The sequence below is a fragment of the Acomys minous genome, assembly GCF_964271855.1.
Source record: "Acomys minous genome assembly, chromosome: 14".
Classification (NCBI taxonomy): domain Eukaryota; kingdom Metazoa; phylum Chordata; class Mammalia; order Rodentia; family Muridae; genus Acomys; species Acomys minous.
Window position 1 is genome coordinate 17,165,005 of NC_140496.1, and position 22,219 is coordinate 17,187,223.

General features: G+C 47.8%; 1 protein-coding gene across 2 annotated transcripts; it reads right to left on the minus strand.

Moving 5' to 3' along the window:
• Positions 1-20: 20 nt before the first annotated feature.
• Positions 21-22,216, minus strand: AARS1 (alanyl-tRNA synthetase 1). 2 transcript variants are annotated; one of them, XM_084756659.1, is made up of 21 exons: positions 22,134-22,216; positions 18,662-18,826; positions 16,033-16,221; positions 15,280-15,425; positions 14,012-14,203; positions 13,063-13,207; positions 12,591-12,736; positions 12,073-12,181; positions 11,256-11,406; positions 9,879-10,003; positions 9,132-9,276; positions 7,956-8,134; positions 6,806-6,919; positions 4,921-5,127; positions 4,297-4,481; positions 3,252-3,360; positions 2,494-2,607; positions 1,586-1,705; positions 1,384-1,470; positions 950-1,063; positions 21-558 (listed from the first exon to the last, which is right to left on the minus strand). In XM_084756659.1, the coding sequence occupies exons 2-21, from the start codon at positions 18,803-18,805 to the stop codon at positions 373-375; spliced, it is 2,907 nt and encodes a 968-aa protein (XP_084612785.1). In that variant the 5' UTR covers positions 18,806-18,826; positions 22,134-22,216; the 3' UTR covers positions 21-372. The 2 variants fall into 2 exon arrangements, with proteins under 2 accessions (XP_084612785.1, XP_084612784.1); XM_084756658.1 differs by lacking the exon at positions 22,134-22,216 and adding an exon at positions 21,825-22,118.
• Between the last annotated feature and the right edge of the window lie 3 nt (positions 22,217-22,219).

Consider the following 22,219-nt stretch of genomic DNA (forward strand, 5'->3'; position numbering starts at 1 on the left):
AAACGCATGGTACCATCACGTATTGCACGTGGTCCTTTTATTTTCTGCAGTGAAAAGGCTTCCTGCCTGCAGACTCAGAAGCCTCGGGTTGGCAGAGTGGCCTTATCTAGACAAGCTTGCGATGTTCAATAGCATTCCTGGGTGGCGATTCTAGACACGTGGTACTGTCAGGTACGGCTCAGAGCAGTAATGGAAAGCAACAATGGCTGATAGGCTGCTCTGGGGATGTTCCAGGTCCTGCTGGATCAGGACGGATAGGGCTGCTGAGAGGTCCCAAGGTCTTGGTGTAGGAGAGCTCCTGGCTGGACTCCTGCACGCTGACACTTCTGGTTGAGGAGGAGGAAATGCTTCCCAGTGAGGGCTTCCCTCCCCTTAGTTCTTCACAGCTCCCAGGCGGAGCTGGGCAAAGGACGTGGCCAGCTGCAGTGCTTCCTGAAGGCAGCCCACGTTCTTGCCCGTGGCCTGGGCAGACACATCCTTGCCACCACCTTTACCGTCCATCAGGCCTGAAACCTGCTGCACCCACTCGCTGGCTTTTAGGCCCTGGTTGGCTGCATTCTAGAAGACAGGAAGGGGAAGTGGTAGTCAGAACAGAAGATGGGACTGAGGTAGGGAATGGACAGGCGCCACCAAAACCCATTCGTATCCTGGGTGATGCTACCAGGGGCCAAGACTAATTACAGCTGGTACAAGAGAGCAGCTATGGCCACTGCGGTTAAGGACAAAAAGCAAAGGCAGGCGTCAGCCAGTGGTGAGTACACCCACCAACAAGAAAGCCCTGAAGGAAGCGACAAACGATAAACACGCAGTTTCTCTTGAGGGCTGCACACACACAAACACAGTCTTGGCAAACGCTGCAAAGCGCCTCTCTTTGAGAAGCTACAGACTGCTTCCCACTAGCGTAGAGGCGTGCAGGCTCTATTCAGAGTGACGCTTAAGAAGTTCTAACCTGGGGAACCTGACACAAGCACGTGATCTTGCCGGCCTCATTGTCCACTGTGAACAGCATTGCAGACGTCTGAGGAGAATGGGTCTTGAAAAGTTTCAAAGCTTCATTCAGGGCCTGTGGGTAGAACCTCACGTCAGGTCATGGCATTGGGACAGGGGCCTTGCTTTCTACAAGGAAGTCTGGGACTCTACCCCTCAGAGCACCACCCCATTTCCCAGGAGCCCTTCGAAGACCAAAGGCAGGACCTTGCCCACACTGTGGCTGAGGTCTGCCTCCTACCCCAGGGAGCTCATTCTTAGTCAGGCCACCAGATCTCTCCACAGCTCAGCTCAGCTCAGCGCGCGCACGGACACACACACACACACACACACACACACACACACACACACACACACCGGACAAGTAGGGCAGCCCTGGCCCTCGCCTCTGCTTGCCTTGGCTGAGGCGCCACTCTCCATCTCTAGGATGACCAGGGGCTGGTTGGGGTTGCTGTCAATCAGCTGCTTTGTCTTCTCTAGTACCTACAGGAGGCCCAGGAGAAAGGCTTAGGCGAAGGGCACGGACTCTAAACCCGTCAGCCTCTGCCCAGGAAAACCCCTGGGCGCTCTTCCCGCTGCCGGCACTGCCACGACTCACTCTCTTCTGGACATCGGCTTTGCTGGCCCGGTCTAGGTCATCCATGACCTTCTTCAGGGATTTCAAAGTCTCCCGTTGCTCATCTTTCTGCCACTGGGGGATGACTGCAGTGGCTAGGGCCTAGAACCAGAACAGAAGACCACCTGGGTCTGGGCTACTAGGAGGTAGGGTGAAATTCAAGCCCGTTCTACCCACCCTTCTGTTTTTGAACTAAAGTCGCCCATGGCCAGTGTCTGATAAAACAGAGAAAATTACAAAGGTATCTGCTGGTTCTATTACTGTATCAATACAGGAGCTGTCACAGCAGGGCTGGAGAGAAAGTGGTAATATAAAGCTGGCTTAGCCCTCATGTGGAGACCTGGTCCTTATCAGGCTGGGAAGACAGCCTACAAAGACTTGCTGAAAGCTCAGTATACCAAGGAATACCAGCCTTCTGGCTACACATAGTTCAAGGGCAGCGTGAGTTCCAGAGTGATATCCTTTGTCAAACAAACAGAACAATCCACATCCTCCACGTCCCAGCATATGTCTCATGTTTGCAGAAAGATGCTGAGGACAGGAGACAGCTACAAACCTCAGGCCAGCCCGAGCTGTACAGTGTGTTCCCAGGCTACTCTTGGGCTACAGAATAAGACCCTGTCTCCAAAAAGCACAACAAAGCTGTCTGTGGTTGTGCAAGTCTTTAATCCTATCACAGGGGGGCCAGGTATAGTGGTTCAAGGCCAGCCTGGTCCAGAGAGTGAGTTCCCGTGAGGGCTACACAGGGAAAACCTGACTCTAAAAAGCAAAGCAAAGCAAACAAAAAGCACACAAATAAAAGAACAAAAAGTTCAAGCACAGGAACGGTCTTACTCCTCAGGCCTGAGAAGGAATGACCAGACTCTGCAGCGGAAGGAGGCCATCCCTACCTCACCAAGGTCCGCAATTTCCCTCTGCACATCCTTGTTGGGTGCGGTCTGGGCCTTCACTTTGGCCTCCAAGGCAGAGAGAGATTTCTTCAAGGTTTCTGCCTTCCTGAGGGCCTAGGAGGAAGGCAAGCAGAGCTGTAAACAGCAGGGGTTTCTTCAGGAAGCGAGTGCTGCTGCCACACACTCCTACAGCTGCACTGTGTGACTCAGGGTCAAGGGTAAGCAGGCACTCAAGAACCAGACGCCTGTCACCCGGTAAAATGGCCGTTCCTCAGGGCCCACCACAAAGCTAGCTTTCCCACGGCAGAGTAACTGTCCTTGGTGCCGGGTTGCTCACATTAGGTCTACCTACCTGTGGGAAATGTGGTGAGGGAAGGGCATATGAAACAGAAGGAAAGGAAAAATTTGGCTCGCCCTTCCACACACACCTGTGCTGGAAGGAAGGCGCAGGATTTACGTAACTTGTTCTTCATGCTGTTTGCTTTTGGAATCTATGATGTGTGCGCGTGTACGTGTGATGTGTGGTGTACCTGGCATACATGTGGGAGTCAGAGAACAACTCTGTGTGCAGTTAGCTCTTTCCTTAACACTTTATGTGGGTCACTGGCTACAACCTCAGGTTGTCAGTCCTGTGGCAAGTTCCTTTATGTACTGAGCTATCTAACTGGCCCCAACTGATAAACATGACAGCTAAAAACCTTGTGCAGTGACAGCTTTCCTCTGACAGGCAGGGCCATATGCCAGCCTGACCGGCTTACCTTCTGGGCCTCAGCACCTGTGACAGCAACAATCCTCCGGATACCCTTGGCAATAGCTTCTTCAGTCACGATCACGAAAGCGCCTGCGTGACTAGAATTCTGTAGATGCCTGGAGTATAGAACATAAAAGGCTATGAAGAAGATGAAGTCTGGGGAGCTCTGGGTGAGATGCCTCTGCCCTATGAAGCAAGCCTTCAAGGTAGGTTAAAGCCATCTCCCCCCTCACCCCCCTCTGCTCCCCCTGAGACAGGGTTTCTCTAAGTAACAGTAGCTGGCCTCAAACTCACAATATAGACCAGGCTGGCCCCGAACTCAGAGATCTGCCAGCCTCTGCTCCCAAGTGCTGGGACAAAGGCATTTGCCACCACATCCCAGCAGCCTTTTACTCTTAAGGGACTTTATAAGCACAGTTCAGAGAGAGAGCAGAAGGGGAAGAAAGGTGGGCCGAGAGCGCAGAAGCCAGGGCTTCAGACTGCTCAGTCGCCCAGACACCATTTCTCTGAGCCTCCGTTCTCCCACGTATGGAAAGGGGACAAGTCTCCCTCCCAGGATGTTATGAAAACCAAATGAGGGGCTGGAGAGATGGCTCAGCAGTTAAGAGCACTGACTGCTCTTCCAGAGGTCATAAGTTCAATTCCCAACAACCACATGGTGGCTCACAACCATCTATAATGTGTTCTGACACCCCCTTCTGGCGTGCAAGTGTACATGCAGATAGAGCAGTGTATACATAATAATAAATAAATCTTAAAAAAAAAAAAAAAAAAGAAAACCAAACGAGACTATCTTCAAACTACTGAAGTCCCTACTATCCACCTCAGGAACACTGTTATTAGCTGGACATGACATTCTGATGCTTCGGAGGACCGTGCCAAGAGCATTTGCTTAGCATCTGGAAGGCCTTGGGTTCCATCCAAAGCATGGCAAATAATAAACAAACAAACAAACAAAGGGATGGCATTTGGCCTGGTCCAGTCTCACATCTTCAAAGGGGGATGCCAAAGGCAGGCAAGCCCATCTACTGCTCTCCCTACCAAGTACTCACGTTCCTCCACAGAACTCCACAGAAGTGAGGGAGCCAGCAGGCCCAGAGGGGTCATCCAGCAGCTCTGACACTGGGACCCCAATGGAGACGACTCGCACGGGGTCGGGATAGGTCTCGTCAAACACAGCGCGAAGGCCCTGGATGGCTTTTGCTGCTGCCAAGGGACAATCCTGGGTGTAGACAGGCTGTCGTAAAAAGGAGGGGGGGTGAAAAAAGCTGGAAAAATCTCTGAGGTGAGGAAGCAGCCCTGGAGAGAACATGGGCCTGCATCCAGGCTCTAAGGTTGTAACCCCAGTGTGTCTGGCACACACCCTGAGCCTTCTGAAATAGTATCCCATGTTAAAGCAAAGAAGGCCACACAGGAATTTCTAACCTTTTCGTGAAACTTCGAGCCAAATATAAAGTAAAGACACTGGTTATTAAGGAGGTGGGAGACCAAAGACTTCCCGCCTGCCTTTAGGCTATAAAAGCAGTGAGGACCACTGCACTGAGTGTCACTATGAACAAGTCAGCACGGGGCACAACAGCGTGGGACCATCTGGACTGCTGAGCCTCTATGACAACAGTGACGGTGTAGGAAGAGTGCGCTTCATGTCCCAAGGACTCAGGCATGGCAGAGCATACCTTAGCTGCCTCAATCATGGCATTGACAATCTCCTCAGCCTTCTTGATCTGCTGGGTGGACATGGCTCCCTTGGCAGTGAAGTCAAACCGAAGGCGATCAGGCGCAACCAGGGAGCCTTTCTGGTCGGCTTCCCCGAGAACTGAGCGCAAGGCGAAGTTCAGAATGTGTGTCCCCGTGTGGTTGCACATGACAGGCCTCCTCCGGGGCTGCAGGGGACAGAGATGGATGCTAAAGGGCTGCCCAAGTACTAGAAAATTTTGTCAAAAACCAGGCTGCTTGGGGTGAAAACAGTTTATCCCAGCTTTCCTTATAGGTAAGAGTGGGCGTATAACTAGGTTCTGGTCAAGGATGTGAGAAGGGAGGTACCCTTTAAGGGCTATGCCCTGCTCCTTCCTCTGTTTACAGCAAAGAGTTTGTTTACTAACAAACTGGGGCTAATGGGCCACACCTGACTTGTCTGTTCGGTTTTTGCTTTTTATGAGACAGGGTCTCACTATGTAGCCTGGGCTGGCCTGGAACTCAAACACCTGCCTCTGCCTCCTGGGTTTAGAGGCTCGAGCCACCACGCCCATGTTGTTGGTTTTGATAGGGTTTTGTAAACAGGGTTATTGGAACACAACTACATTCATGTGTTTACATGCAGTAAACATGCAGCACCATGCCATAGCTGAGAAACTCTGACTGGTATTGTGTGGCCTGAAAAGCCAAAACTATCTGCCACTTGGCTCTTTCCAAAAAGAAGCTCACCAACCCCTGGCCCGGACAACAGACCTTACAAATGACTTTTTTGGTCCATGAAACCAAATCCTGTGCAAATCTAGAAATGAGCACCAGGCAAGGAGAAGCTGGCCCTGTAACATTTATATAACATGAAACACACATGGCCACCTGCTCTTGAGCTATTACTCTGGAGCTCTGTCATGTGCAACAGAACCTAGGGCCACACCGACCTCACACTCTTGATCCTCCTGCGTAAGCCCAAGAACAAGGACTGCAGCGTGCCCACACGTTACCTGCCTTCCTAGTTCTTAATGCAGCTCCTTAGCTCCTGACAAAATTCTTGGAGTTTGAAAAGCAATCCATGGGGAGGAGGGGGTGTTTCAAAGGATAGGAGCAAGAGAAATTATATACATGTATGAAATTGTTAAAGAATAAATAAAAATTATGAAAAGATTAACTTGGAAGCTGGTGTGGTGGCGCATGCCTTTAATCACCAGGGAGGCAGAGGCAGGCAAGTCGCTGTGAGTTTGAGGCTAGTCTGGTCTACAAAGTGAATCTAGGACAGCCAAGGCTACACAGAAAGACCCTGTCTCGAAAAGCCAAAAGAAAAGATTAATGTGGGACCAAATAGACGTGAGTGTTAGCTTATTCTGTAGAATCTATAACATGCACCAAAATCTATAAAATGCACCAACAAAATATCTCAGTGGGTCAAGGCACTTGCTACCAAGCTTGACAATCTGAGTTTAATACCTGGGACCCACTTGGTAATAACTGACTCAAGTTGTCCTTGACCTCCACATGTGTGCTGTGGCATGTTCACAGAGCTAAAATAAATATTAAACATGGGCAGGTTTGATAGTGTTTGCCTTTAATCCTAGTACTCAGGAGGCAGAGGCAGGCTGATCTCTGTGAGTTCGTGGCCAGCCTGATCCATATAGTGAGTTTCAAGACAGGCAGGGCTCTGTAGATAGACTTTGTCTCCCCCCCAAACAAACAAACAAACAAACAAAAACCACCAAAGATAAATAAAAATATTAAAATAGGGAGCTGGACAAAGTAGTACAAGCAGGCCAGCTTTAACTTCAAAGTATTCAAGAGACTCTCTCTGAACACCCAAATAAATAAATAAACATCAAACGTGGGCCCGCGTCTGCACCTTACCTCGTCAATGAACAGCCGGACTTGATCCCCCACTTTCAGGTTCCCATATATTGTTCCTATGTGCAGCACATACCCGCCTCGGACCTGAGTGTTCTTCACTGTAAACTCAGTTTTCTGCAGAGTCAAGGACACCAACAAGTAAATAAAAAATTCCAAATACATCAATTCTCCCTTTATGTACAGATATACCCCTACCGTTAGATGACACACATACTGCTCTTTAATGGCCTGGGTAGCCTGGGGTAAATGTGACTCTTAATCTTTCCACTTTCTCTCTCTCAAGTGCTGGGATTACAGGTGCAGAGCCCCGCTCCCAGGTTCATACGGTGCTGGGATAGAACCCAGGGCCTTGCGCATGCTAAGCAAGCGCTCTACTAGCAGAGCTACCTTCCTCAGCAAGGAACATCTTTAAGTCCTACAAAATGGATCCTATCCTATTGCTAGGAACCAGCTGCTGAAGGAGACCAATCAACAGTGGGCATGCTAGAGGCTCACCTTTCTACATGACTGTTTGTCCTTCAGGTGTGGTCTCTGCCAGGCACAGTGATGCATACCTCTACTCCCTACACAGGGAAGGCTGAGGCAGGATCACTGGGAGTTCAAGACTGACTGGGGATGTAAGTGTGAGACCCTGCCTCACAAGCCAACAAACAAAACCAATCAGCAAGTGAAAATAGAGTTGCTGATCCTTTTTCATAAGGACGCATGCAGGAAGCAAGGGTTAGCATTTGCGTCCTGGCTGCAGAGGATCCCCCTTCCAAAGATACCTAAGAACTGAGACAGCAACTGGTATAAAAAGCAGCCTTTGCCGGGTGTGGTGGCGCATGCCTTGAATCCCAGCACTCGGGAGGCAGAGGCAGGTGGATCTCTCTGAGTTTGAGCCCAGCCTGGTCTACAAACTGAGTCCAGGACAGCCAAGGCTACACAGAGAAAGCCTGTCTCAAAAAAAAAAACAAAAAAACCAAAAACCAAAACAAACAAACAAACAAACAAACAAAACCAAAAGCAACTCTCTTGGCTGCAGAAGAAATACCAAGGAAAGAATAAAAGTCAAACATCTGTCAAGTCAAAGCCCAGAGTGCAAAGGAGCAAAAGCAGCCAGCCAGCCCCATGCCTGGCCTTCTATAGATAACAAGAGGCCTGGCCTTACATCCTCACTGCTGTCGTCAACCTTCACCAGGTAGCCTTCATCGTAGATCTGCCCTCCTTGTTCGGCATAGAAACAGGTCTTGTCCAGTACCACGCCGCACTCCTGGCCAGTGACCACCTCTTCCACAAACATCTTTTCCCTACGAAGAGCAAGCACGGTAGCCACTGTGCACTCAAACGCTGCTCAACAGAAACAGAAACAGGGGAAGACAGGTCAGTGACACTAGTGACATATATGTTCCCTACTGTGCCGAGACTGAACCCACGCGTTACAGCAGCACAAGCGTCACTGAGCTACCTTCCCCAGCCCGTCATATATTCTTTTGTTTTGTGGGGGTTTTGTTTCTTGCTGTTGTTTTTTTTTTTTTCTTTCTGTTTTTGTTTTTGAGATGGAGTCTTAATATGTAGCCCTTGCGGGTCTAGAATTCTCTATATAGACCACGATGGCCTCCAACTTATAGAGATCCCCCTGCCTCTGCATCCTGAGTGTTGGGATTAACACCGTGCAACACCATACCTAGCTCCAATCACATATTCTTGGTTTTTGCTAAATTCTATTGTTCAACACTTGGGTCCTAATAGTCTAACTGTATCTTGGAAACCAGCCCACTAGACATTATAAAAGGACGAGCACCCTGAACCAATGCTAGGCAGGGTGACTAAGTGTCCCGGCTTCTAAAACTCAGGGCTTCCCAGGGTGCATACAGGTTTTCGGTGCTAACGCTGCGGCATGTGAACAGACTGCACAGTTGCTCACTCTGGGCCTTACACAGGAACTTTTGGCTTTCACAGCTAGGGAGACTAGGCAACTGATTCTGTCTCCTGTAGCTGAAATAGTCTCCGGTACTGAGGATCCACCTGCTTATTTAGATTCTTCAGATCCTATTACGCCTGCGCAGAACTCAGCATCGACTGTGGCTGTTTCAAGGCCGGCTGCCTTATTTCTGCAAGGTGTTATGATGAAGGGAAACTGGTTTAAGAGCAGCTGGGGCCTCCTTATGACTTTTTAAAAAACAACTTTTCTGTGCCTGTATTTCAAAACGGTTAAGGAAACCACGAGCCAAGGGTGCGTGCGAGAATAAAGGTATACAGCACAACCCGCTGGGCCGCTTGAGACGGGTCTCTTTAAATCCCCCAAATCGAAAGGCAGATAGCTCAGGAGAAGAAGGCAGCATACCATAGTTACCACTGGCATCTGAGTGGTAGTTATACTTTGGAGAATCGTCTGTGGCCGCCAAACCCTTTGCTCGGAGCTCTTCAATAGCGTAAATGTCCAACATGATGAGGTCCTCCCCTCCTGCTCCCTTGCCCTGTGACTTCAGCTGTCAAAACAGAGAAAAAACCTGGGTCATCTCAGCGTAGGAGGAAAGAGAACCCGGACCTGCCACACTACTGCTGAGGAGAAACTACCCAACAGCGCTCTTTAATCTCAGCACTACTGGCATTTGGGGCTTGAGCAGCCTTGGTTTTGGGGAGGTCTGTCCTCTTGCATGGCAGGACACTGAAGAGCATCTCTAAAAAGAACAGGAACATCTCTCCCTAGTTGTGAAAGCCAAAAATGCCTTTAACACATTATTGCAAAATGTTCCAGAAAGGATGCCTCCAGGTGAGAGCCACTGTCATCGGGGTGGAGGTGGGGAAAAGAGTCAAGCTACACTGTATCTCAAGAAAGACAAAGCAGTCCTGAGGGGGAAGTGAGCTAGTGAGATGGGAAGAGAGGTGCTCAGAACTCACTTCACATTCTTTTGTTTTTTGTTTTTTTGTTTTTCTTTGAGATAGGGTTTCTCTATGTAGCCTTGGCTGTCCTGGAGTCGCTTTGTGGGCCAGGCTGGCCTTGAACTCAGTGACCCGCCTGCCTCTGCCTCTCGAGTGCTGGGATTACAGGCGTGCTCCACCACACCCGGCCTCACTTCACACTCTTTACCTGTGCCAGTTTCCGCTCTTCTTCAAAGCCATCCATATCTACCACCAGGCCCTTCTCCTCAGCAATCAATCCAGTGAGATCCACAGGGAACCCGTAAGTGTCGTAGAGGAGCCATGCAGTATCTCCTAGAGAGCACAAAGGAACTGTGTCAGAGCAACGTGGAAAAAAGTTCCTTTCCCACGCCAAGCCTTCCCAGGAGGCTACTGGGAGTGACAGAAGTGACCAGAGTTAAGGCAAGTCAGATCTTTTAAGACTGAGCTATAAGGACGAAGGGTCTCCTGAAAAATTTCCTTCTCTCTCTCTCTCTCTCTCTCTCTCTCTCTCTCTCTCTCTCTCCTTCATTTTTCCCCCCCGAGATGCCTTTAGAGTGCTGAAATTAGAGTTATATAGATAGCTGGTCTTTGCGACATTATGGTTTTTTCCTACTCTTTCTTTATTTCCTCCCTCCCACGGCCCCCCTCCCAAGACTAGATAGAAAAGAAAGGATAGTGGGGAGAGAGGAATTAGGAAAAAGAGGAATTTAATTGTGTTTCTTTCTTGACCATGACTACTAGCAAACTGCAAACAACCTCCTTATATGAGCAAACAACCACTGATCCTACCTCTTGGGACCCTCAAATTTATGTACCCTCGGAAAAATTCCCAGAATTCCAAACATCACACAGTAGCAGAAACTATTTGCAGCTGTCAAAGCCACGCTTCTGCTAGAGCACGAGGCAAATCGGTCAACTGATGTGGACAGTCCAAAGCAGCCCACATACCTACACCTGATATTAAAACAAAAGCACATTCTTATAATGTATTTTTGCTATTTATTTATTTATTTACTTTGGTTTTTCAAGACAGGGTCTCTCTGTGTAGCCTTGGCTGTCATGGAGTTGCTCTGTAGACCAGGCTGGCCTTGAACTCACAGCAATCCGTCTGCCTCTGCCTCCTGAGTACTGGGATTAAAGGCGAAACCAAAATTCCAGAATTCTCAAAAAACGTCACTACACAATTGGCCATCTTGCCAACTCCTAACAGTTTTATTGTTTTACTGCTGAGAAATGTATTTGGAAAAAAATTTCATTTAAAAAAATTATATGAGGTTTATTAAGAACATGGGGAGAGAGGGAAAAGGGGAGGGTACCCCAGAGAGAGAGAAAGAGACAGAAAAAGAGAGAAAGGGTAAGGGACTAAGAGAAAGAAAAATTTCCCTTTCCATACCTGTATTGTTTGAGTAATTTTACCACAGTAAATTCTTTTATAATCATTTTGCTCTGAGTCTTACTTTACACCAAAAGCAGTTTAATTAAGGCACCTTCAACCCTGGCAGAGGTGGGAAACCACTCTTTCTCAGAACTCTCAGATCTGTGGAGGAAGGCAGGCAGGCCTCACCAGGAATGGTCTTGCAGTCTCCTAAACTCTGAATTTTTCGGTCCAGGATGCGCCGCCCTCTGCTGAGAGTCTTGAGAAACTGCACTTCTTCTTCATTTATGATGTCCTTCACCATATCTGGGTCCTTCTTTAGCTCAGGAAATGCATCTCCCTGACAAAAGAGGTTTAGTGAGGCCAGAGACTATTTCATGACCCGCTCCGCTCTTTTTTGAGAAGGGAATTCACTATATATTTTAGTCCTGGATAGCCTATAACCTGCAAAATGTACATCAGGTTGGCCTCAAACTCACCTACCTCTATCTTTCAAGCCCTGTGTTAAAAGTGTATATACCACAGGGCTGGAGAGATGGCTCAGTGGTTGAAAGCACTGTCTGCTCTTCCAGAGGTCCTGAGTTCAACTTCCAGCAACCACACGTTGGCTCACAACCATCTATACCCTATTATGCCCTTTTCTGGTGTGCAGGTCTATATGCAGCTAGAGCACTTATATACATAAAATAAATAAATAAATAATTTTTTTTGTTTTTTTGAGACAGAGTTTCTCTGCGTAGCCTTGACTATCCTGGACTCACTTTGTAGACCAGGCTGGCCTCAAACTCACAGTGATCCGCCTGCCTCTGCCTCCCGAGTGCTGGGATTAAAGGCGTGTGCCACTACCGCCTGGTATATAAGTAAATTTTAAAAAAAAGTATATAGCACTATAACTGACCTCCATTATCTCTCTCGGAAACTGTCATTAGCAGCATGTTACCGCCACCTTATCCCTCTTAGACTGTGGCTTTAGCACAGAAGATGGAAGCAGGGACGTCCTACGTACCAGGGACTGCACGACCACATCGACTAACGTAGCAAAGAAGCCCCTGCTGGCATTCAGCTTCTCGTGGGAATATCGGACAGCTCTGCGGAGAATCCGTCTCAGCACGTACCTGTAAGAGGCAGGCCTCAGATTCTGCTGCGAGACATCTCCAGCGGAGTGTCCTACGATAGCGCCTTTAAAACACTGCTCAAAGCACAGCAACATCGGCCTTTTGCTCCCAGGCCCAGCTCATGAGGAATGCAGTGTCCTGGGCCGAGGCACTGTCTACCCCTACCCTGCCCAGATCCTGCCCAACAGTTTTAGTGTCAGCCTCCCCTCAGTACTTAGTGGAAACTATTAAATGTAGTAGCCTTAAAATAAATGAAAACTCACTTTAGCTCTTAAGAAGAGGTGAGGGAGGGGATCCCTCCCCCTACACAAGACAACAACAAAACTGTAACATAGCAGGGCTTTAAGCTCTACAGGCAGAAAACTCATGCTCATCAGTCCAAACCCTGCCCACAGCGTGACTGACTCACCCCCGTCCTGTGTTGTCAGGCCGGCCGCCATCGGCCAGTGCCACGGTGATGGTGCGAGCATGGTCAGCCAGGACCCTGTAGGCCATGTCAATTCCATCTACATCCTCAGCACCGACTTTCCCAGTGTATGGCCGGGCGCCTGTACCCTGCGGTGAAGAGCGGGAGAGGCTGGTGAGACAGCCCTGCTCGTGCTGCTGTACCTAAGCAGGCTCCTGGAGGATGAAGAAGTCCAGGAGAAGATGTGGATCCAGGAAAGTGACAGTGGAGAGAGCAACGAGCCTCAAGCCAGGCCCCACCCCTGACAAATGGCAGAGCCTGCCCTCACTCAGAGGAGGGGTTATGCTAACAGTAATGACATCAGTGGATGGCAGCAAGTCCTCTGGGCTGTCAAAGCACAGGGCCATTCATCTATGGTGGCAGTCCATCCTGCAAACCTCCACAGAAGGGTCCATGTTTGCAACACGATCAGTACCTTCTGAATGGCTTCGAAGTAAGGAACAAAGAGGTCAGTGTCGTAGTTAGACATCTTGTTCTGCAGCACAGACACCAGTCTCTCTAGGCCCATGCCCGTGTCAATGCTTTTCTTGGGAAGAGGTTTCAGAACGCCATCAGCTTCCCTGTGTGACACAAAGAGGACATTGAAGCAGACACCTAAAAGGCTACCTCTCTGGGACCTATTGGTTAAAACCCACTTAGCACTGTTTGAAAGTTGTTACTATTCCTCTGGTTTGTGAAGAGAGGGGTGGGTACACACCTAGCCCCCTTGCCTTATTTGCTATTTGGGGGGGGGAAGGGATGGTGTTGAGACAGGGTCTCTCTACGTAGCCCTGGCTGTCTTGGAATTCACTATGTAGGCCAGGCTAGCCTCAAATTCACAGAGATCAGCTTGTCTCTGCCTCCTGAATGCTGGGATTAAAGGGATGCACCAGTGCAACCAGAGCCTTATTCTTAAATAGAAGGCAAATGGCTCAGGAAGGCATTATATGAGATAAGATAGTGTTTTATTTATTTATTTTTCTTTTTGAAAAGATTTATTTATTTATTATGTATACAGTGCACATTAGATCACATTATAGATGGTTGTGAGCCACCATGTGGTTGCTTAGGAATTGAACTCAGGACCTCTGGAAAAGCAGTCAGTGCTCTTAACCACTGAGCCATCTCTCCAGCCCCCGAGGATTAGTGTTTTAAATAGGTACATTCCTGTCCCAGGATCAGAATGGAAACCTGGCATTACAATGTAAAGAAGTACCACAAGATCGCAGGAGCACTTGAAACTTAGGGCTGCTCACTGTCCCCCAAAATACAATTCCCAGACAGCCTTCAGCTGCGGAAGACAGCCGGGACAGCTGATTTCACTGCCTCGGATTGGCTAAAGAGAAGGAACTGCTCTTAGCAGGAAGGAGCAGGGGCCACTCTACCTGTTATACTGGATAAAGACAAGGTTCCAGATCTCTAGCACATTGGGGTCATCCTGGTTGACAAGGTGTGCGGCGTCCCTGTCACCAATCCGGTCATAGTGGATCTCACTGCAGGGACCACAGGGGCCTGTGTCACCCATCTCCCAGAAGTTGTCCTTCATGTTGCCGGGGAGGATTCTGGCATCATCCAGTCTGCACAGGGCAAGGAAGGGAAAGCCACTTGAAGCCGTCAATAGGACTCCTTCCGAGACTTGCTTCTACCACACAGAGGATCCCTATGATTCCTTATAAGGAAGTCCCACCCTCTGGCCATACTGTCACATGGCTCCTAGTAAGTGATACTATGAAATACGCACATGCGGTGCTCATAACCCAATAAAAATATGTCAAGATACAGATAAAGCCTAAAAAGGAATATATACAGTAAAATACTTATTCCGAATATGACCAGAATTTAAGTAAATGTTTCCTTTCTTTTCCTTTTTTTGAGACAAGCACTCACTAGCTAGCCTTGGCTGGCCAAATCACAGAATTACGCTGCCTTTGTCTCCCAAGTGCTGGCATCAATAGTGTGTATGACACAGCTGACACAAATGTTTTCTCTACAAAGGTTCTTTCAGTTTTCAAAAAGAGACTACCATGGTTTAGATGTGGCATGTTCCTGTTGAAAGTTACATCTTTAAATAAAGATTTATTTATTTATTATGTATACAATTCTCTGCCTGCATGTACACCTGCATGACAGAAGAGAGCATTAGACCTCATTGTAGATGGTCGTGTGCCACCATGTGGTTGCTGGGAACTGAACTCAGGACCTCTCTGAAAGAGCAGTCAGTGCTCCCAACCTCTGAGCCATCTCTCCAGCCCCCGAAACTTAAAATGAAAACATTTTTGTTTTTGACAGAGTCCTGCTATGCAGCCAAAGCTAGCTCTGAACTCAGAATCGTACAGTTGCCTCCAGGGTACAGGGACGATAAGTGTGTCATCAAACCCAGGCTTCACACTGACATTTACCAGTTAGCTGCCAAGCAGCTGGGGTCTAGTTGAGTGGCCACGTGTGTATTTGGAACCCACTGTAAAGAGGGAAGGACTGGATTGGGTGCCTGACCGTCCTGAATTTAGGAACCTCTCTCAATCGTGGGTTACATTCATCGCCACTCAGCCCCCCCCTCACCCCCTTTTGCCCCATTTGAAGATTTTTTTTTTAAATTCTACTAGAGCAGCAATGAGCTCTCAACTACTGAATCACCACTCCAGACCTCTCTTACCCTAAATTTTGCCAGATCTGTCTACACTCCAGATCGGGCTCCAGACCAGCTGCCTCATCCCCACCGAAGTAAGTGACATAGAGTCTTTCAACTGGAATGCCGAACTCTTGGGTGAGAAGTTCCAGGGCCATCTTACATGCCAATTCCTACAAAAAGAGAGATGCAGGACATGGATTCAAAATTACAGCATCTTCATCATAAACCAGAGGTTCAACCAATGTAGGAAACAGAGACTGAAACATCAAACATTCATGCTTTCTTGGGAGTCTCAGAATTATTTGTTTTGTTTTGTTCCCGTTTGTTTGGTTTTTGAGACAAGGTTTCTCTGTGTGGCTTTGGCTGTCCTGGAGTCACTTTTAGACCAGGCTGGCTTCTAACTCACAGTGATACACCAACTTCTGCCTCCTGTGTGTGCCCCACGCCTGGCTGATATTTCATGTTTTGTTTTGTTTTTAAAAATATTTTTATTATTTAATTTTAATTTATGTGCATTGGTGTAAGGGTGTAAGATCGTAGAGTTACAGACAGTTGTGAGATGCCATGTAGGTGCTGGGAATTGAACCCGGGACCTTTGGAAGAGCAGACAGTGCTCTTAACCACTGAGCCAACTCTCCAGCCCTTATATTTCATGTTTTTATTTTATTTTTTGTTTTTTTTAATTTCATGTTTTAAAACAATCAAACTTAAGAACTCATGTCCTTTTTGTAGAAATGAACTTTGGGCTTAAAAAAAAAAATTCTATGTTGAGCTTACCTTGAAGTAATCTCCAAAAGACCAGGAACCCAACATTTCAAAAAAGGTGTGGTGGTAGACGTCTTTGCCCACGTCATCAAGGTCATTGTGTTTGCCCCCAGCTCTGATGCATTTCTGGGTATTTGCAGCTCTGCTCAGCTTTGCCATAGGGTGAGATGGGTCAATTGTGTTTAGGAAGATGGGCTTGAACTGAAAAAAATAGAAAAGTTTGACTCTCTCTCTCTTTCTCCCTTTCTCACTTTTTTTTTTTCTTTTCTTTTTCTGTTTTTGTTTTTTGTTTTTTGAGACAGAGTTTCTCTGTGTTAACAGCCCTGGCTGTCTGGACTCTCCTTGTAGACCAGGCTGGCCTTGAACTCACAGAGATCCACCTGCCTCTGCCTCCTGAGTGCTGGGACTAAAGGCATGTGCCACCATGCCTGGCAACAGTATGACTCTTAAAGGGCTGCAGGTTATGCCAAGTGTCCATTACCCAGCAGGAAGTGGGTCCAAATCTTAGACCAGTGGTTCTTAACCTTCCTAATGCTGTGACCCTTTACTACAGTTCTTCATGTTGTGGGAACCCCCAACCATAAAAATTCTTTTCACTCTTTTTCCCCCCTTGCGATGGGGTTTTTCTGTATAGCTTTGGCTGTCCTGGAACTCGCTCTGTAGACCAGGTTGGCCTCAAACTCAGAGATCTGCCTGCTTCTGCTTCCCAAGTGCTGCGATTACAGGCATGCACCACCTTTATATATATATAATGGGTTTTTTTTTTCTTTCCTTCTTACTGGGGGTTGAACCTGGGCCTTTAAGGCATGATCAGCAAGAGTTTTATGTCCCTACCTGTCCTTATGTGTATGTGTGAGCACTTGTCCTTATGTGTACGTGTGAGCACCTGGCCCTGGAACTCAGAGATCTGCCTGCCTTAGTCTCCCAAGTACTGGAGTTAAAGGTGTATGCCACTACACCTGTCTTTTTTGTTTGTTTGTTTGTATGCTTTGAGAAAAAGTCCCTCTGCATAGCCCTAGCTGTCCTGGAACTCACTAAATAGACTGGGCTGGCTTAGAACTCAGAGATACACTTGCCTCTGCCTCTCAAGAGTTGGGATTAAAGGCATGTATCACTAAACCTGGCCCTGGCAAACTTAAAAAAAATTTTTTTAAAAATATATATGGGTATTTTATCTGTATACCAAATGTGTGCCTGCCAGAAGAGGGTATCAAATCCCCTTGAAATGGAGTTTCAGATGGTTGTAAGATACCATGTCGGTGCTGGGAATTGAACCTGGGTCCTCTGGACAAGCAGACAGTGCTCTTAAGTGCTGAACCATCTCCCAAGCCCCCAAAACAGTCCAATATTTTGTTTCTCAGAAAAAGAGACAATAAAAAGATGAAAAAAAAATAAAATTTTAAAACAAAATTTCAGGGGAGAGTTAAAAGCTTACAGGGTTATAGGCATGTACCTTTGTACATCTGCCCACTTTCAATTACTCAGAAAAGTATGGATTTCCCTTTCTTCTTTCTGTCTCTGCTCTAGCACGCTGTCTTGGACACTTTCGGCTTCCGTACCTCTTTCTCTAGAGCTCCTTTGCCTGCCTGTCGGCCACAAGGCTGACTGACCTCCATGCCAGCTTAACACAAGCAGCATGGCTTTCCAGTCCCCCTTCTCTTCTCCACTTGCTTCTAGGCAACTGCAGCATATTTACAGCTTGTCTGGCCCGGGGTTCTTGAAATGGTAAAAAAAAATTTGTCCTTGAGCTTGCTTATATATACAATACACACACACACACATATTTTATATAGAAACTTAAAAATTTTTCTGAGACTGGGTCTTACTATGCATCTTAGTTTGGTCTCAAGTTCTTTTAGATTTTCTTTCCTTCTGTCGTAGCCCTAGCTGTCCTGGAACTCACTATGGCCTTGAGCCACCTGCCTCTGCCTCTCAGCTGCTTAGGATTAAAGCTTACACAACCACACCTGGACTATTACCCCTGACTATCGAACTCTTGATCTCAAATGCTATAAAAGAAAAAAAAAATTTTTTTTTAGAGGGCGGGAGCCTGTTTTTTGTTTTTGTGAGTTTTTTTCTGTTTTGGTTTGGTTTTTCGAGACAGGGTTTCTCTGTGTAGCCTTGGTTGTCCTGGACTTGCTTTGTAGACCAGGCTGGCCTTGAAGAGAGTCTGCTTGAGGTTAAATAAGGTCTTAGATGTGCCCTAATCCAAGATGACTGGTATGCTTATAAAAAATTACTAGAAGTGTTGGGCACAGTGGCTCATGCTGTGGTTCCAGCACTCTCCTCCTCCTCCTCCTCGTCTTCTTTGGTTGTTCAAGACAGGGTTTCTCTGTGTAGCCTTAACTGTCCTGGACTCACTTTGTAGACCAGGCTGGCCTCGAACTCACAGTGATCCATTTGCCTCTGCCTCCCGAGTGCTGGGATTAAAGGCGTGCGCCACCACGTTGGGCCCAGCACTCACTTCTAAGCATAACCCACAAGCAGCACTGTTATTGTTCCTCATCTCAGAAGCTCAGGCTCGCCACCTCAAGTCACACATGTTTACCTGGTGAGCGACAGACCCCGGGGTTCTGCCTGACCCCAAGAGCCACTGACTGCTGCTGTCAGTCAGTCAGGCTGAGAGAAGGAATAGCTTTACCTGGTTCATGCCTGCGTTGGCAAAGAGCAGAGTGGGGTCATCCAATGGGATGGTGGCCGAAGAGTGGACGTACGTGTGCTCATTTTGTTTGAAGAAGTTGATAAACCGCTCTCGGATTTCTCTTGCTGTTAGAGTGGAGTCCATCTTGAAAGTCACCTCAAGGAACTGACCAAAAGAAGGAATGATGGGAAGTCAGGGGAAATAAAACTAACAGGAGTAGGCATTACACAAGACTCGGTGCCTCTCAAGCCAAGTCAAAGAATGACACAGCTTGGCTTCTTTTGACCGTAAAACCTGTGTGTTGCAATGGCCCAGGTTACGGCCATTGTCAAAGCGGGATTTTTGATGCACCAGCAGAGTGGCCCCAGCCATTCTCCCCCCCTGCCAACCTCAAGCAAAGCAAGTCTCTTATTCACACTTTCATTTATTAAACAAATATTCCATTGCTGGGAATCAGACAACAATAAAGAACCTCAGGATCTTTACAGTCCCAGTGAGGGAGGAAGGGCGAAAGGCTCAGGAGACCTAGTTCTTTTTTTTTTTTTTTTTTTTTAGATTTATTTATTTATTTACTATGTATACAATGTTCCGACTGCATGTGTACAGAAGGCATCAGATCTCATTATAAATGGTTATGAGCCACCATGTGGTTGCTGGGAATTGAACTCTGGAAGAGCACACAGTGCTCTTAACCACTGAGCCATCTCTCTAGCCCAGGAGACCTGGTTCTAATCCGAGTCCTTGAGGGCATTTGTATTTTCAGGTCTCCCCTAAAGGCAGAGCGTTGTACAAAGTATCATATCCCCAAAGCCAGAGCTGCTAGGTTTGGGTTGACACCTGGTTTAGGATAAGCCTAAAGTATCGAGAATGTACCAGCCTCTGCTTAGCTGGGAAAAGGTTGTGTTCTAGCCAGGAGGTCAATAAGAAGGAACTGGGATGCCGGCGGTAGGGAATACATTGTTTCAAAGTGAGCACGCAATAGGAAGAAACGAGGCAACTTTATAGCTTCCAAGCTCCAACCCCCCCCACTGTGTGTGTGTATGTGTGTGTATGTGTGTGTGTGTGTGTGTGTGTGTGTGTGTGTGTGTGTGTGTGTGTGTGTGTGTGTGTGATGTCCCTGAAAGGCTGGCTGTGTGGGAGTGCCAGGCTTCCGTGAGTGTACCAGTCACTCTCCTGTGGTGTAGTGCTGTGCTACACTGGGTGCATAGAAAAATGAGAGCTCTCTCACTCATGACATTACCTAAGGGTCTCTAGGATTCTAGACCCAGCTCTAACCTTGACTGCATCACTTTAGCCTGAGTTCAGTCCCAGGGTCTCATGTGATGATCAAAACATTAATGAACATCAATTAGCACAGAGTTTTTAACGATAACCCACACAAGACATCCTGACTCAGAGGTGGCCCCAACGCCAACTGATATGCTTACAACTCAATTAACGTATCACTCAGAAGGAAGCCCCAAAGCGGCAAAAAGTAAAACAGGCTAAGTGGGAGCGTGGGGGGGAGCTGTTCTTGATAAGGAGTCAAGGTCAGGTTTTCATAAATCTTGTCGCACCACATTCTTTTTTCACCCATCCTCCGAATGCCTCTTAAACAATGGCTACAAAAATGAATTTACCCTTTATAACAAGACATGGTTGCTAGAGAAAACTGTTTCTCTCAATAGGCACCTGAGGTAAAGTTGCACTCCAAGGGGCACTTGAATTTCTCATCTCTGCTTACTCATTCAACGTAAAGGACACACACTGTGTACTGAAAAGCAAGATGGACAGCACCCTCTATACGGAGACCACTCCACACACACACACACACACACACACACACACACACACAACTAGTGTTGTGTACTAGGATCTGATATGTTGGCTATTAGCCCTGCAGAGACTGAAGACTGTTCAAAGCAGCCAGGCAAAATCCTAGCGCTCAGAAGGCTGAGAAAGGAAAACTGAGTTCCAGATCAGAGACCCTGACCTAATTAAATACATAAAGTTTCCAACATTACAACTTCTTCTTCCATGCCACAAGCCTGTAGTGGCAGCACTCGCACTTGGGAGGCAGGGGCAGGAGGATCTCTGTGAGTTTCAGGCCAGCCAGGTCTACAGAGCAAGAGGCCAGGACCGCCAGGACTACAAGAGAAACCCTGTCTCAAAGGAAAACAAAACAAAACAGCTGGATCTTCCCTAAACACACATAAGAAATCTGCAGTCCGCCCCAGCAGGAGCTATGAAGGCCTTCAGTATTTTTATTTTTGTTTCTATTTGCAAGCTTGGGACCAAACCCAGGGCCTTGAAGTCTTGGGGACCTGAAAAGGTGACTTCAGCCACAGGACCTTGTCACATGCTTCCACAGACCAGCGAGGCATTCTGCCAACACTCCTTTCCTCTTTTCCTAATGACTCAGACTTGATCAAATGCAAAGAAACTTACTTAAGCAAACCCTTCCTTTCTTCACCAGGTTCCCCCTCTTTTATTGTCTCTTAGCCTCAAATAATCACCTCTACATGACTATTTAATGCCCCCCCCCAAACACAGTGTACGTTACATCTCGGTAGGAACCACGGCTAGTTTTAGCTCCCCATTACAGTATATTTTCAGTATCTAGTACAGCGGCCGTTAAACACATGCTCACGATTAATTACTAATCTTTAAATAACAGTCTCTGCATTAGCATACTTAGAGCACACCAGGAAATACAGACCGTTTGATAAATTGCTGAATATGCACGTTCGGGTGAACCTGAGCACATCAACTGTTCCGTTATTATTATTTGTTTTTAAGAGTAGAGTCAGGCCGGCAGTGGCGCACGCCTTTGGTCCCGGCACTCAAGAGGATCTCTGTGAGTTCGAAGCCAGCCTGGTCTACATAGCGAGTCCAGGTCAGCCAAGGCTACACAGAGAAATCCTTTCTCAAAAACAACAAAAAGAATCGAGTTAGGAGTGGTGGCTCACTCCTGTACTCCCAGCATTTGACATGCTGAGGCAGAACTGCCGCTGGTTCAAGGCCAGCCCGGGCTAGAGAAGAGCATAGGCTACTCTGGCATAAGGTGTAAGAACCTAAAAAAGAACGAACGGAGTGGATCCACCCATCTGGGTCACCGTGATCTAAGGCCTCGCTCCCCCTCCCCCCGCAACGCCCTAAGGGATTAAAATGAGAGGAGACAAACCCTTAGCTCTGGGTGAAGGCTGGACAGCAACCGCGATCTTCCCAAGGGCTTGGTCCTCTGCAAATCTTACTCGAGGCCGCAGCGCTTTCAGCGCTCCAAAAAATAGCAAAGGCTACTCTGGAGCTCGTGCTCCTGCGGTGCCTGGATCCAGTTCCCTTGGCCAGGGGTGGGACCGCCCGGCAGGCTTCTGCGGATGCCCCTCCCACTCCGAGCGCCGGCTCTTCCCGTAAGAGGCTCTTTTGCTTTTCCTCAGGGTCCGGATCCCCCCAGGTCATCGCCCAGAGCCCACCGCCAGACGCCCCTAGTTACCTGCTCACTCAGATGCGCAGACACACAGCAGTACCCACCCGCCACAACCGGCGCCAGACTCGAACCTCACCACCCAATCAGAGGGC

Bases quoted from the DNA above. Each gene is read 5' to 3' on its own strand.
- AARS1 (XM_084756659.1), bottom strand. From the start codon at position 18,805: ATGGACTCCACTCTAACAGCAAGAGAAATCCGAGAGCGGTTTATCAAC. The intron at 12,182-12,590 runs GTGAGTCAGTCA...TGCCTCTTACAG, and splicing joins CCTGACAACACAGGACGGGG to GTACGTGCTGAGACGGATTC. The intron at 11,407-12,072 runs GTACGTAGGACG...CTCTTTTGTCAG, and splicing joins ATGTGGTCGTGCAGTCCCTG to GGAGATGCATTTCCTGAGCT.